Genomic DNA, 15,109 nt, shown 5'->3' with positions numbered 1-15,109 from the left:
AAATGTTTAACTAACTCTTCACTAATCACTTCATAAGAGTGGGAGGTAGAAGGGAGAAGCTGCTGGGAGTGAAGGTGAGACTTTCAATCTTGCTGTGCATCAGATTTTGGTAACAATTGATGCTCTTGGAGGTGAGCATTTATATTTATTTATATATATGTTTATATATATGTGTGTGTATGTATATATATATATATATAAATTTTATTTTTTACCTTGAGAGTCTTCAGGTTATGTGGTTTGTTTTTGTTCCTCCCTCCCCCCAGAATTCTCTCTTCTAGCTTTCATGTAAATATACTGCAGTCTGAATTTACAAACAAATAATGAATCCCAAATGAGAAGTGAATGCTGTTGCATTCATGCATGCTTCTACTAGGTCAGTGTAGCATTTTTGAAAAAGAACTGTTGCAGAAATTGAAAAATAAGTCTTCCATTCTACATAAAGGGAATAAAAAAGCATCTGTTTGGTGTTAAATTTAGAATTTTAAATTTCTTTATATACAATAGTAGATAACATATTAGATATTTTGAGTATGTGAACAACATGACTCAACTGTGTTGTGCTGAACAGAACAATTGGAAATAGAACCAAAAAAAAAATCCAAAACTTTGAGCTACAGTAGCATCTAATTACCTAGACAAGAAACTGTTGAATGACTGCAGCATTATTTAATGTATTCTTTGCTGTTCATGAAGCCAAACGTGCTGGATTGTTTCATTAGTTAGATCACAGCTCCCACAGAAAGTTCTGACTGGATTGTGAATAGCATGGTTCAACATGGGATATATATGCACCAACTATATCGACTGTGCTTGCTACCCTTTTAAGAAACCTAAATGACACCTTACTCTGAAAATTATGTGCTCCAGCATTACACTGCTTTTTTTTTCCATGTCTTTAAGAAAAGCAGCCAAGGTTTTAACCTTTACAATACAAGCACTTCTTTTCTATAGAGTATTTCTTTTAATGAAATATACGGAAAAGACTTTCCTGAGACAGAGTGTGCCCCTTGTACTTTGTATGAGTTACGAATAAAGAATCTTACTTTCCATAAGGAATTGCTGCTCTTAGGAAAAAACATTAACTTATTGTAATATGGCTAAATAATAATAAAACCTGTAGGTGTACGTGTCTGTGTAAGGACTTGTCTAACCTCCCTCTAGACTTCAAGGAAGAAAAATTTTATTTCATGTGTGGGGCTTTTTACCTAGGGCTTGGGGTAGTTCTAGTGACAATCAGCTCCTGGTCAGATTAAGGCAGAATAAGGCGAAGTAGACCTCTATCTACTCACTTTTTGTACAAAAACATACCCGAGGAAGCCAAACGCAAATATGTATATATACGATGTGGTTATCCTTGTCCGTCATAAGACTGGGAGTGAGGGACAGCATGGTGGCTTAGTGTTGCTCAATGGTCTTCAAGCATACGTTAGAAAGCATCTTCAAGTAAAAGAAAATAGACTGAGAGAATGTAGTCACCATATTAAGCAGAAGTTCCTGCTTTAAAAAAAGCATTTTCCAGGTGTCTGTCAGCCTTGCAACCACCGAAATGCACTTCAAAACATAAATGTAGAAGTAATTTTTTTTAGGCTATCTATCTCCAGTGATAAATGAAACCGTACGTTCACATAGATTATTGTTACAGTAGTCCCTTCATGTCCCCGTAGAGTTGTGTTGCTTTGTGCTGGGCAACATAAAAGCTCATCGTAAGGCTAAATCCCTCTAGGACCCCTGCAGTTCAGAAAAAAGTGTCAGTGGTTAGGCAGCTAACTGCTAGCTCATCTGAATGGGAGGGGTTGGAACTAGATGATATTAAGGTCCCTTCCAACCCAGACTGTTCTGTGGTTCTAGGTTCTATCTTGTGATGTTTAAAGTTGCATGTGGTATTCTGCAAAGAAAGTATAATAAACAAACACGACTTACTGCAAAATCACATTCAAGAAAAAGACTATCATTTTATTCAACTTGTATCTAAAATTGTTTCTAAGGATTTTGCAAGATATAGCTCAGATGAATAAAAAAAAAAAGTTTACATGTAAATAAAATACTTCAGGTATGATTCAATGAGTATGTAACTCTAGTATATTCTGTACGTCACAAAAATTTATATTAATAAGCTGTTACTGCCATAATGAGGTCAGTTTTATTCCAAGTTATATGAAGCAAAATGAATTATGTGAGGGGAAGAAAAGTAGCTCTAAGCTCTTAAGATTAGTTATGATTGCTTGGTGATAAGAGGTTTTTACCAGATAAGACACTTCGTTCTGTGCTTATTTGAAGCAGCTGTTAATTGAAGACTTTCCAAGTGGTTTGGCTTCTAAATACATTTTTGGCTTGTTGTGGTTTTTTAATCTAGCTAGTAAGAACTATCTCTTACTGCTTTCTTATTAACCTGTTTAATGTGTCCTTTTCTTTTTCCTAGGAAACAGTTCCCCTGCTACACACAGCAGATACTAACGGAGCACTGTAATGAAGTGTGGTTCTGTAAATTCTCCAATGATGGCACTAAACTAGCAACGGGATCTAAGGACACAACTGTTATTATATGGCAGGTTGATCCAGTAAGTGTGCAGCATGTCTTAAATATGTATGACTTTTGTTTTTTTTGCCTCTTCAATCTCTATTTTCTCTTGGTTGGATGGCTTGAATTTTGTAGGACAGGCTAGTATGTACTGTAGCCTACTGACTAGCATATTTGGAATATAAAAAAACGAAGATCACAGTCAGTATAAGTTAGTGAAGGCACTTGAATACCTGATGCCCTAATGTACCAGGTATTATAGTGCCTGAAACGTTGACTGCCCTGGAACAGGAGATCCTGTGCCCCTAACCAGCACTGCTATGTAGAGCCTGCTGGTGACTTCAAGGAGAGCTTCTCAGCTTGAAGGCCATGAGAAGTGTTGGGTGAGAGTGGAAGGAGCATGGCAGTGATGAGAAATGATCTCTTTTAGAACTTCCAAGTCACTCACTAAGAGTACTTCAAATATGTGACTAAACCTCTTCAGTTATCCTGTTATTACTAGGGTATTTGAGTTTAAATATCTATTTCACCATTTATTACATTATTTGAGTAATAAATTGTATGCGCTTAAGGTTGCATTGTTATACCACTTTGTGCTAGCTAGTTGCTGTTGTGTGATTTGCTTTGTTTTGAGATGAAGATTCAAACACTTTGCAGAATTCACTGACACACAAAGGTATACCCAGCCACTTCCATACGGACCATGTTTTTAGTTTTTGATATTGACATGTGGCACTATTCCTCTTATATTAAATATCTATACTGACACAAAATTTATATTTCCTACCTGTGTCTATACTTATGTAAATAAAAGCTTAAGCAGTAAATCTAAGACTGTTTTAAATTGCGTTTTAGAAATATCTTACAGTATTTCCATATATTTCATAACAACTGACAACTGTGAATAAACTAGAACGTATGCATACAATATTTGAAGTTGTTAATGCTTGTAAAACACTATCAGAAATAAGATTCTTAGTTCTTAATTATACATCTGCAGACTGGTATGCTAAGTGGAAGATGAAAAGCTTTTGCAGTCCCATACTAGCTTTCAGTAGGATTTGAGAGCAGAAGTTGGTTCTTTTCTCCCACTCTGGGTTTTAGGAAGCTATATAATTTTGAGTCCTTTCTTCTCCTATGAAGATATAACAATTATATACAAGCAAAATGGTTTTAAGTTCTTCTATATCTCTTAAAAATTAACAAGTGTTAATTTTCAGGAGTAGAATTGTTGGGGCTTGTTACTGGAGACAGTGTGCTCTGAGCCAAGAGATACACAGCTGCATAATCTGACTTTTGTACTTTGATTTTTACTGATTTTTATTAATAGACAGATCAATTCCAAGTAAATTGAGGATCAAATGATTTTGCTGTTGACCTGTTATTTGACTGTAGATGCACATCTTCCTTTTATATCAGTGGGTTTTAATACACAACAGCTTGGTAGTATGTTTCATAGTTACTTGCTAGCTAACATCTAGTTAATTGAGCCAAATAGATGTTTTGTGAGTGTTTAAATTATTTTAACACTTTAGCCCATGGGTTTTTATGGGAACAAAATCTGTAGTAAATAATAGGAAAGCTGTATAGAGTTCTATCTTCCGTATTTGAGTACTTTCAAAAAAACAAACACCAAAAACCCAACAACTTTGAAACCATTTCAAGGAGGTAGCCTTATAAATAACATCAAGCCAGATAACTCTAATTGATTTCATATTTGCCAGAGAAAATTTCCTGTAGCCATTGTTGACAATGTCTTTTGAACAGTTTAGTTTAATTGGGTTTTCAAGGCTTTACGTGTTTAGAATTATTTAAATCTGTATATAAAGGATATAAGGAAGCATCCATCCAACTCTAGGCCAGAGAAATGAGCATACTATTTTAAATAAAGTATTCTTTCACACATTAATTACTATACTGTGAAAAGAATCCTTTGTTTCCCCCCTTTTTTCCATCACCCCTTCCTAAGCATAATAACCTTGTTTCCTTGTTTTTTCTTCATGACACTAACTTCTTATTTCTTTTTAAGACCTATCTACATCCCTTCTAAACTCTTATCCTGTGCTTCTGTTTTCATTTTCATTTGTTCACTTCACTGCTCTTATGCAGATTCAGCAGCATTAAATAATATCTTGAGTGAGCTAGGTCTGTGTGTGAAATGCATTATTTGACTTAAAAAGTGCAGCAGAATCTCTAGAACACAAAGGATGGGCACAGCAGGCATATCTAGCGTGCATCTTCTTTGATAGAGCTCTCCTTTAACTTGTTTCCTACAGAAACTTTTCTTCTTTACTGCTCTTTCTAAAAGCTATTGATGGGTGTTTTGCTTTTCAGCCAAGGACTTGCTCAACTACTATGGACTTAAATTGGTAGGCTGAATAGTTTTTTGTTCTGCATAACAAAAATCTGGCAAGCTGTGTGTAAGGGATAGAAGTACGGAGATTGCTTCTGGTAGAGGGTGGGAAGCAAAGTGACTAAATTTGGGGATGTTTGTCTGAAATACCATTGACTGCTGTTTCAGTGAGAGCAAAATAGGGTATAGCAGTTCTGCTATATGTGGAGGAAAGTATGAGAGCAGCATGAGAGAGATAGTCCCAGGTCCTATTATTAGAAGAGAAATACCGTATGCATCCTGTTCCTCTTGCCTCTCCAATGAGGTGCAGTAGAAGTGGCTGTCTACCCTTGCACTGGGATTAATTTAAAGGAATGCAGCAGTTGCAGGCAAGCCCCAGGATGTGGGATGAAGTCAGATGTGACTCAGTTTCTTTGCAGATCAGTGCAGCAAGAGACACAGCAGTATCTAATGCAGACCTGGAATAATAAAGGGATCTTGAGGAGTTCCATGCATTTGCTTATTTTGTCTGTTCTTTGAAGATTATTCTTAGCCTACTTTCTATTGAAGAATTTAGTTTTCTAGCTAGCAGAACTATCAAAGCTGCAGGCTGACTGAGAATCACTGAATCCCTCGCAGCTGGTCCTAAGAAACCGACCTTTGTGTCAGACTGTTTCTCTGTTGATAATGTTCTTCCTATAGAATCCCAAGTCAAGAGGTGCTCTGCTGATTAATGCTAAAACAAAAGAAAGAAGAGAATTTGAGAAATCAAGCTACATCTTCAAATGAGTCAGACTCCTTTTTGGAGAAGTATGAGGTATAAGCAACGCCCCCCCTCCAATCAAAAAACAAACAAAAAACAACCCACAACCACCTTTTCCAAGCTACTTCACAAAAACTGTTGTAAGCGGTTTAACGAGATCTGTTCTATGCAGCATGTTTCTGTATTTTGGAAGCTTGTCAGTCTACAAATTCATTTGGAAGCTATGGTTTCACAGTATATAACTATATTACCTTCATAAGAAGCTGCTTGAAAGTAAAGTTCCTTTGACAAGTCATCAGTAGAACAGTTGTAGTGTAAAGGTCATGTAAGATAGTCAGTGTGAGAAAAGTATGCTTTATTCACTAAATCTGGCAGAACGAAAGCACAGCTTGCTGTAGGCAGCATTTAGAAAGAAAAAAAAAAACACCTCAAGTATGCTTTTAAAAATATTTTTCTGTAAACCTTTTTCTTGAGCAGCACGTAAGATGCTCTCAAGATACAGTTTATAGAAGCATTAGCACTTGAAAGTTTTCCCTTCTCAGCAAGCGTGAAGGTTTTGGTTAATTCTGTTTAACCATAATAATTTTCCAGCATGATTGTGCTTTATGTTTAAGAACTAACTTAATTCTATACAATGTGGGTAATAGTACTTTTATAGTCCAGTAGGTACATAGACTTGTTCTAGCATATGAGGTTTCTGTATTATCAAGTATAATTTAATGTACAACTCTGTACACAATTACATTTTGCAAGCTCCACATTCAGAATCTTGTAGGTATTTTGTTCTAGTCTTCCAAATATTCTTGTTTTGCACATCAGATTTTAGCAGCTTTCACTTTAAGGTCCTACTCTGTAAACTAGCAGCTGCTTTTTCAGTGAGGACTTGTTCATGTGACTGACAAAATGCAAAAAGCCAAGTGTCCTTGCTGTGCTTGGACACACTGTATATGTGAAGTTAGTAGGAGCTTGTTTCTATTGTCTCAACAGAATCTCTCTTTTTCAGGATACTCACCAGCTAAAACTACTTAAGACGTTAGAAGGTCACGCATATGGTGTCTCTTATATTGCTTGGAGTCCAGATGACAACTATCTTGTTGCCTGCGGCCCAGATGATTGTTCTGAGCTTTGGCTCTGGAATGTACAAGTAAGTAGTGACTAAGAGTTACAAAATAAAACTTTGTGATCAGCCTACTGCCCATTTTTTTTTTTTTTTTTTTTTTAGTAAATATATATGTCTCTATAAAAAGCATGAAGGAAGTTACTTCCACAAAACTTGCTGTGCAAAGGTGCAAGTGTAAAAAAAAAAAAATATATATATATATTCTTCTCTCCATAATTTGAGAAAAAACTGTGTCAGTCTACAAATTCTGTACTTGCTTTGCACAGATACTGAAAATAGGGTTCAAGTCTGATTGCATGGGACTCTGCAGCAATTCTAGTGCATCTCTTCTAGATAAATAGTGTCTAAGAAGGGATTGTAGAAATCCCAAGGATGATAGGGAACTGCTGAAGAGAAGAAAAGGAAATCAAGAGAAAGAGATAGCAGAATTATCATCTAAGGGGAGGAATTTATTGCTGAAGATTTTAACAAGTGGCAAAGTAAAAGATACTATTTTTATTTTGTGTATCCCTCCCAGTGGTACTAGTGAAAGGTTCATAGAGACTTAGACTTCAGATTTCAGAAGTTTGTCTTTCAGTCAAATACTAGGGCATTTGTCTAGTTCTTCTGACTTCCTCTATGACTTTGGAAACCTTTTCCCGCTGTTGATTTTTATGGGCAGTTGGGCTGATACAAAAGCATCCCCTGCCTCAATTGCAGGCTATATAGTCTTGTGCTGTCTTGGACTCTGAACTAATTTAGTTACCTAGAAACAAAAAGTTTCCTTTTTTCATCCTTTGAATGCTTTTTTTTTCTGTTTTAATTAATTAAATTGGCTTAGTGAAATAAATTGGCTTAGTGGGGAGAACTCGAGCTGGCACAAGGGAATAGAGAGAAGTCCTTACTGTTTTGGCAGTGGTAAGCCATTTGTTGGCTCAGTGTCTTGTGAAGCAGCAACAGTATGAGCTGGAGTGAAAGTTTTGGCATGGAGAGCTTCAGCTCAGGGAGGAAAATGTTGTAAATATTATTTTTACTAAATTGTATTTTTGTCACCTCAGTTTTCTTTTGGCCTACTCCTGCCTTCTCACTTTCCATCTTTTATTTTATTTTTACTCGTCTCTTCTTGTACTTAGGTTTTCTCCCAACTTCTTTGAGTTCCCCTCTTTAAATTATAATCTTACAGTTGTCTGACATACCCACTACTTCATCTGTCCTGATCTGAGGGACAAAAAATAATCCCTAAATCAAATATGAGGTCACTGGAAATACTGTGGTAGCTCTTGCCCTTTTATTGCATTATCCATAATTTTTGTGTTGCTTTTTAACAAAACTGTTTAAATTTATGTACCTCCAAACCCTATGTATGTCAGATAAAGTTATCAATGTCTTCTGGGGAGAGGGTTCTCCTGGCTGGTATAAGACCTTGTTGCTCTGTTTATTTTCTAGACTGGGGAGCTGAGGACAAAGATGAGCCAATCTCATGAAGACAGTTTAACAAGTGTGGCCTGGAATCCTGATGGGAAGCGTTTTGTAACAGGAGGTCAGCGTGGACAGTTCTATCAGTGTGTAAGTTCTCTGCATCTGTCCCACTGAAAATAAAGCTAGAAAGAAACATTTTGTCACAGTCAAATCTGAGGTTCTATTTTTTTCTTGTGCGTGTACACTAAAAAATAACTTGATTTTCAGACATAGAAGTTTATTTTTAAAACAAAAACGTTCTGATCCTTGCAGCACTTCTGTTTGTGTGTAATAGTTAGAAGGGTTCACGAATTTTTTTTGCAAAGAGATTCCTCTGCTGAAAGGAGGATTTGTGGGCTGGAATTTTGTCATAACTGCTCTAGAAAATATGCTAATGAAAACGTTTCATGTTTATGCCTTTGCCCACAAATATCATTTATTCCACAGAATTTTGACTATGTCATTCTTAGTTTTTTGCATGCTGTCTTTACTTAGTGCTTAGAAATTGGAAATTTTCAATACACAAATAGAGTTGATTTTGGATAGTGATTTGAAGCCTCACCCATACTCTTGATTATTTGTCATCTGAATTGGTGTTCAGAATGATGCAGCAGTATGCAAACCTCACACACTGCACAAATGAGCTTGCGGATCTTCTCCCCAACACGAAGTAGTTTTTTTTTTTTTCTCATCTGATAGTGCAAGGAAAGGGATTCGCAGCTCTCCAGGACTGATGCCTACAAGAGTTAACACAAGTCATGTTTTTAATTCATTAAGCCCTCTCTGTTAAAGGGTAAGATTGTGTTCACGTGGCTGCTACAGAAAGCAAAGTAAAAAAAGATAGTTGTCAGAGAACTCCTCAGAAATCTGACCCTAACAGTTCAATTTATTTTTTTCTAATCAGGATTTAGATGGTAATCTCCTTGACTCCTGGGAAGGGGTGAGAGTACAATGCCTTTGGTGCTTAAGTGATGGGAAAACTGTTCTAGCATCAGACACACACCAGCGAATTCGGGGTTATAACTTTGAAGATCTTACAGACAGGAACATGTAAGTACCTCTTTCTTTGCTTTTGAATTCCTAGTTTAGTGCAAGAAGGTGATTGAGAAAGGGCTTGTGGGGCAGGATGAGAAATAAGGTCTTAAAAATGCTCTCAGTATTAAAAGAGGAGAATAATATGGGACAAGAACTAAGTGATTTCCAGTTGTAGCTAGAAGCATTAGATCAAGTATTAGAAATAACTTTCTATGCACTGGCATAAGTTTCCTAATGTTTTGGCACCTCCATCATTAAGAGATCTTTACCTCACAATTCCTGATGTATTTTAGTAGATCGTGCTTTAAAGTTAGGAGCTGTATTTGAGCCTTCAGGTCCCTTTTGGTCTTGGGTTTTATCATAAGTATTAGCAAACTAACAAACTGTTGCAGTCCTGGCTTGTATTGACATTGAGATATACCTAATTTCAAATATAATTTCAAATTCAACACTGTCTATACCTGACAATAATATTGCAGAGACAGGACATACCTTTTGTCTTGGTGTACGTTATTCTTTGATTAAGTGTACTCTTAACGTTGATGTGTCTTACGATTTCAGAGTACAAGAAGATCACCCTATAATGTCGTTTACTATTTCAAAAAATGGCCGCTTAGCTTTGTTAAATGTAGCAACTCAGGTGAGTTGGTGATAATAAATGGAAATGCAAATAAGCCTGCTTGCAAGTACTAACTGTTTTTAAATATTTTGATGGAAGCTGGAATACTTGCTGTTATATAGTTGTATTTATTTAATATGAGGCCTTAATGTTCATAAATGTATTGTGACATTCTCTGACAAGAAGGCGATCTTAGTCTTAAGACTGAATTTTTGACTTTTATGGTAAAGGCTTTGATACTATGAAAAATGCATTGTTAAATCTTAGTATCTGGCAATAACATTGAGAAGCCAGATGCAGCAAGAATTGTGGCAGGTTATGTTTAGTGGGGGGGTGGGGAGGGGTGTTAGAATTGAGGGGGGGTTGTTTGTTTTTAATTTTATTTCTACTTTGGGAACCTTCTGTGAGAATGAGTTTTCAAAATAGAAGGGACCATAGATTGGAAGTTAAAGCTAATAATCTGGTATATGTTTACTTTCTTGATCTAGTAAAAATACTGAAGTCAGCTGAAGTATGTTTTCATTGTGTTTAAACTCATTTACTATTTCAAAAGAATGCAATGGATAATGTTCAATTGAAGAAAAAAAATCCTCTGTACTTCTTATTCCCAGGGAGTTCACTTATGGGACTTACAAGACAGAGTTTTAGTGAGGAAGTATCAAGGTGTTACACAAGGATTTTACACAATTCACTCATGTTTTGGAGGTCATAATGAAGACTTCATTGCAAGTGGCAGCGAAGGTAATATCATTCCTTTTTGTGCAGAAAACTAGAACACTTTATCCTTCCTTCCTATACCTTAGTTTTATAATGTTGTTAGCAGCTGTCATCTCTGAAAGCGAGCAACTGGAACAAATTTTTCACGTACTCCTCTAAAGCATCTGAACTGTTTTAATTAAAAGTGGGTGGGGTGTTCTTGAGGGCTCTTTTATTTTTGTGGTATGACTCTTAGGCTTATGGTTTGAATCAGAAATACTTCTGGGGAGTAACATCTTCATTTCCCCTGTTGAAGATACAGGTGTGGCAAGATTATTTTAATTTCAGTAGATTCAGCCTCATTACAAAGTAGTTATCTCAAATCAGGCAGTTGTTGACACTGTCTAGTAGGTTTTCTTGGTAATCAAAGGCTTTGTGGTGTATTTTTATTCAACTGTCTGTGGCAAAAAAATAAATTAGTTAATAGGTCATGTCTGGAATTGATTTGGTTCTGTCACTATAGTGCCATCACCTCCTGTGGAGGTCACTTAATATTCAAGCCTATGCAGGGCTAAGAATTACACTTGAAATGTGTATGTAATCACTGTTAGTACTTTGTAACACACAGCTGTTAGGACATAGTGTTGCCTAGGATGTTACTACTATCCTTTTTTTTTTTTTTTTTTTTGGAATAGCAAATATGTCCAAAATTAAATTTCACTCTTTACCAGACCCACTGGAAGATAATGACTGAAGGACAGTACTTCCAATTCAGTGTGAATTTCTTCATGGTTGAACAAAATTATTGGTTTGGGGCCTTAGAACCAGAAAGTTCAAGATTTGTTGAGAGTCATAAAGATGCTGTGAAATGTGTAGGTGTGAATACTACAGCGCACCTATTTTTTTTTCTATTTATTTATTTAGATGTTTGGTGTCTAAAACCACCTAGCACTGGTAGAAGCTGAGGGTTACTTAGATCAACTTAGACAAATCTACTTACTTAGGTTTGGACTGTCTGAGGCTGTTGTCTCTGTGACAACTTGTAACTGTTGAAAATGTGGCTACTCAGAAAACCCCTCTCTATGTTTAAACAAACAAAATAAAGCAAAGAAACAAACAAGAACTTAACAGATTACATTGTGGTGACCTCTTGAATTTAGGAAGATGCCTTGTCAGCTACCTAGTTTTTTTTTTTCTAACACTTTTATCAATAGGAAGAAAATGGAGGTCTCTTTCTGAGAAGGAAGTTGACCGCTGCCTTAATCTAGTTAACTGTTTTGTGTTTTTGTTTTTTTTTCCAAAACAAAATACAGGCATTCTGACAAGCACCAAAATACTGGTTTGTGTTTAGGCTTTGATTCTCCCAGGCAGCAGAGGCTTGCGTGTCCAGTGTTAAAGCAGAGAGTGAATTGTGTTATTTGATGAATAGCATGGATATTTAGTCTCTTGAAATCGTAAGTGGAATGTAAACTCAACCAAAATGTTTGCATACATGTGTATATAAAGGTGTTGTACTCAAATGAGCTGACTCAGCAGAAGACAGTTAAGTTATAATATGATTCCATGATGCTATTCTAGCAGGTAGGTCAGAGAGCAAGTTTGTTTTGTAAGGGGCCGGGAGGAGGAATAGAGAAAGATTGACTTGTTTGCTAAGTCTTCAGAATGACTTCTGCATTAAAACCATCCAAATATATTGAATTAAAGTATTTTCATCTGTTAGTACTAAATACTAAGGTTTTGTGTAATATTAGTGGCACATACTTTTTCAGTCTATAAAGATGTGTTTGGAATATTCCAAAGACATTCCTAGAGAGATCAATCCACAGGTTTGTTAAAGGCTGCTAATCTACAGTTGGAAAAAAAAAATCCTGACTTAGTCACTTATTCTTAAATGTGGTTGGTTATAAAATGCTTAAAAACAAACAAACAAACAAAATGCAATGGAGTGTTTGACTCCACTATTCTAATTCAAGCATTTTGCTAAAAGAAAAATGATTAAAAGCTTCCTATCACAAAATAAGATCTATGGGATTGTTTATTGCATCTGCTTTAAGTACAAATCAATGTCTTGAATACAACGCAAGAATTAATTGTCAGACAGCAATAGCTTGCGATTTCAGACATTGAGCCTTGTTGTCATCACTCGCTTTCTCAGTTTGCACTTGCAGTGGAATATTTCCAGGTCTTCAGTACCAAGACGCATTTCATTAACTGTAGAGCTGTGAACTTCATAGAATCTTAGAATGGCATGGGTTGGAAAGCACCTTAAAGAACATCTAGCTCTACTCCCCTGACATAGGTAGGGCTGCCAGCCACCAGATCAGGTTGACCAGGGCATCATCCAACCTGACCCTGAACACCTCCAGGGATGGGGTATCCACAACTTCTATGGGCAACCTGTTCCAGTGCCTCACCACCCTCTGAGTGAAGAATTTCCTCGTAACATCTAAATGTCCCCTCTTTTAGTTTAAAACCATTCCCCCTTGTCCTGTCATTGTCTGTTGGAGTAAGAAGTTACTCCCCATCTTTTTTATAAGCCTCCTTTAAGTATTGAAAGGCTGCAGTGAGTTCTCCCCAGAACCTCCTCTTCAGGCTGAACATCCCCAGCTCTCAGTCTTTCTTCATAGGAGAGGTGCTCTAGCCCTCTGATCATCCTTGTGGCCCTCCTTGGGACCTACACCAAGAGGTCCACATCCATCTTGGGGTGGGGGAGGGCCCAGACTTGGAAGCAGTACTCCAAGTGGGGCCTCACAAAGGCAGAGCAGAAGGGGACAATGCCCTCCCTCACCCTGCTGCCCACTCCTCTGTTGATGGATGCAGTTGGCCTACTGGGCTGCAAGCTCACACTGCTGGCTCATGTCAAGCTTTTCCTTCTCTGCAGGGCTGCTCCCAATGAGTTCTTTTCCCAGCCTGTACTTATGTCTGGCATTGCCTTGACCGAGGTGCAGCACCTTGCACTTGGGCTTGTTGAACCTCATTAGGTTCCCATAGGCCCACTTCTCAAACTTGTCCAGGTCCCTCTGGATGGCATCCCTTCCTTCTGTTATATCAACTGCACCACTCAGCTTGGTGTCATCTGCAAACTTGTGAGGGTGCACTTGTTCCCATTGTCTGTGTCACTTCTAAAGATCCTAAGCAGCACTGATCCTAATACAGACCCCTGAGGGACACCTGGACATAGAGTCATTGACTGCAACTCTCTGGGTGCAGCCATCCAGTCAATTCCTAATCCACTGAATAGTCCACCCTACAAATCCCTCTCTCTCCAATTTAGAGATCAGGATGCCCTATGGGATACTTAGGTATTACTCATCAGCACTTCATTACTTCATACAGTCAATATCCTGCCTTAACACTTGTGACTTTATAATGCGTGTACTAATCTGTAAATATGATTGTTTAAAAAAAAATTCTGCAAGTGTTCCTTCTGAATAATGTTACTACCCCATGTCCTTAATTTAAGAGTAGCTCAGTTTGTCTTTCTAGGTTATTTGCACTGCAGTTGAATGTTTTTCTTGCAAGTCTTTTAAAGGAAGCATGCCCCTTTGTGGTAGAACCTTGCCCATGTTCTTTTGATCATTTTTAGAAGAAAACGTTTAGTGCCGTTGCACATTCAACAGATGTGGGTTTTAGAATTGACAACATTAATGCTTTTTTAGGTGTGGAAGTGCTATTTGATATGACAAATTGGTTTGTGCGGAGCAATGTTTCTCATGTTTTTCAAAATGCATATTTTGTTTAGATCACAAAGTATATATTTGGCACAAGCGTAGCGAGCTGCCAATTGCGGAGCTGACAGGGCACACACGTACTGTTAACTGTGTGAGCTGGAACCCGCAGATTCCATCCATGATGGCCAGTGCCTCTGATGATGGTACTGTTAGAATATGGGGACCAGCGCCATTCGTAGACAACCAGGATATTGAAGGTAAGGGTGTGTGTGTGCATGTGTGTATGTTTTCTAATCAATAAAAATGTATGTCAAAGGCAGCTGGTTTGGTGGATTTTCTGTGCAATAATAGAATAGAAAAATGCCCACAAGTCTTGGGTTAGAATCATTGCCTTTACAGAAAGGTCCTATAGAAAACAGTGGTGTCAACTGAGGCCGTAGTATTTTATTAACTGACTTAGGTAGACTTCTTAGAAATGCCGCCTTTAATGCTTTAAGTGCATGCAATGTTACTAAAATTTGAATAGTGCATTCTGACTACACTGGAAAACAAATAGTGGTGTTACTGTGCTTATAAAAGTAACCTCCAAAATGTGGAGAGACTGAAATTTTTCCACCCTAAAATCTGTACACCACTGATTTTTTCCTAACCATCTGATGTTATCAGGAGAGTGATGCTTCTGAAATAAGTGCAACTTTTTTCACTGTCAAAATGCACACTTTTTCCCAACCCTTCTTACCTACCCCCCTAGAACTATTAACAAGATGACGACTAGGGGATTGTTCTGCAGCTTATAGGCTTCTGTCATTACACATCCAATCTCATGCTAAAAACTTACAGTGAATACTAAGCATGGATATGTTCAAGGGGAACCTGAACAAAACAATCAAGGAGAAATCCATGAAGTGTGAGTAG

The 15,109-nt window shown here is 37.2% G+C and overlaps 1 protein-coding gene across 1 annotated transcript in view; it reads left to right on the top strand.

The window, feature by feature from the left end:
• WDR26 (WD repeat domain 26) overlaps nucleotides 1-15,109 on the top strand; it is a 32,957-nt gene that overhangs the window by 12,380 nt on the left and 5,468 nt on the right. Inside the window, exons 7-13 of the mRNA XM_032185586.1 lie at nucleotides 2,423-2,561; nucleotides 6,620-6,760; nucleotides 8,162-8,281; nucleotides 9,078-9,223; nucleotides 9,770-9,848; nucleotides 10,439-10,568; nucleotides 14,266-14,451. Of these exons, the coding sequence (XP_032041477.1) occupies nucleotides 2,423-2,561; nucleotides 6,620-6,760; nucleotides 8,162-8,281; nucleotides 9,078-9,223; nucleotides 9,770-9,848; nucleotides 10,439-10,568; nucleotides 14,266-14,451 (941 nt within the window). The remainder of the gene's footprint in view (nucleotides 1-2,422; nucleotides 2,562-6,619; nucleotides 6,761-8,161; nucleotides 8,282-9,077; nucleotides 9,224-9,769; nucleotides 9,849-10,438; nucleotides 10,569-14,265; nucleotides 14,452-15,109) is intronic.

This window comes from Aythya fuligula, chromosome 3 (genome assembly GCF_009819795.1).
Source record: "Aythya fuligula isolate bAytFul2 chromosome 3, bAytFul2.pri, whole genome shotgun sequence".
Taxonomy (NCBI): Eukaryota; Metazoa; Chordata; class Aves; order Anseriformes; family Anatidae; genus Aythya; species Aythya fuligula.
This window is presented reverse-complemented; position numbering and strand designations above follow the sequence as displayed.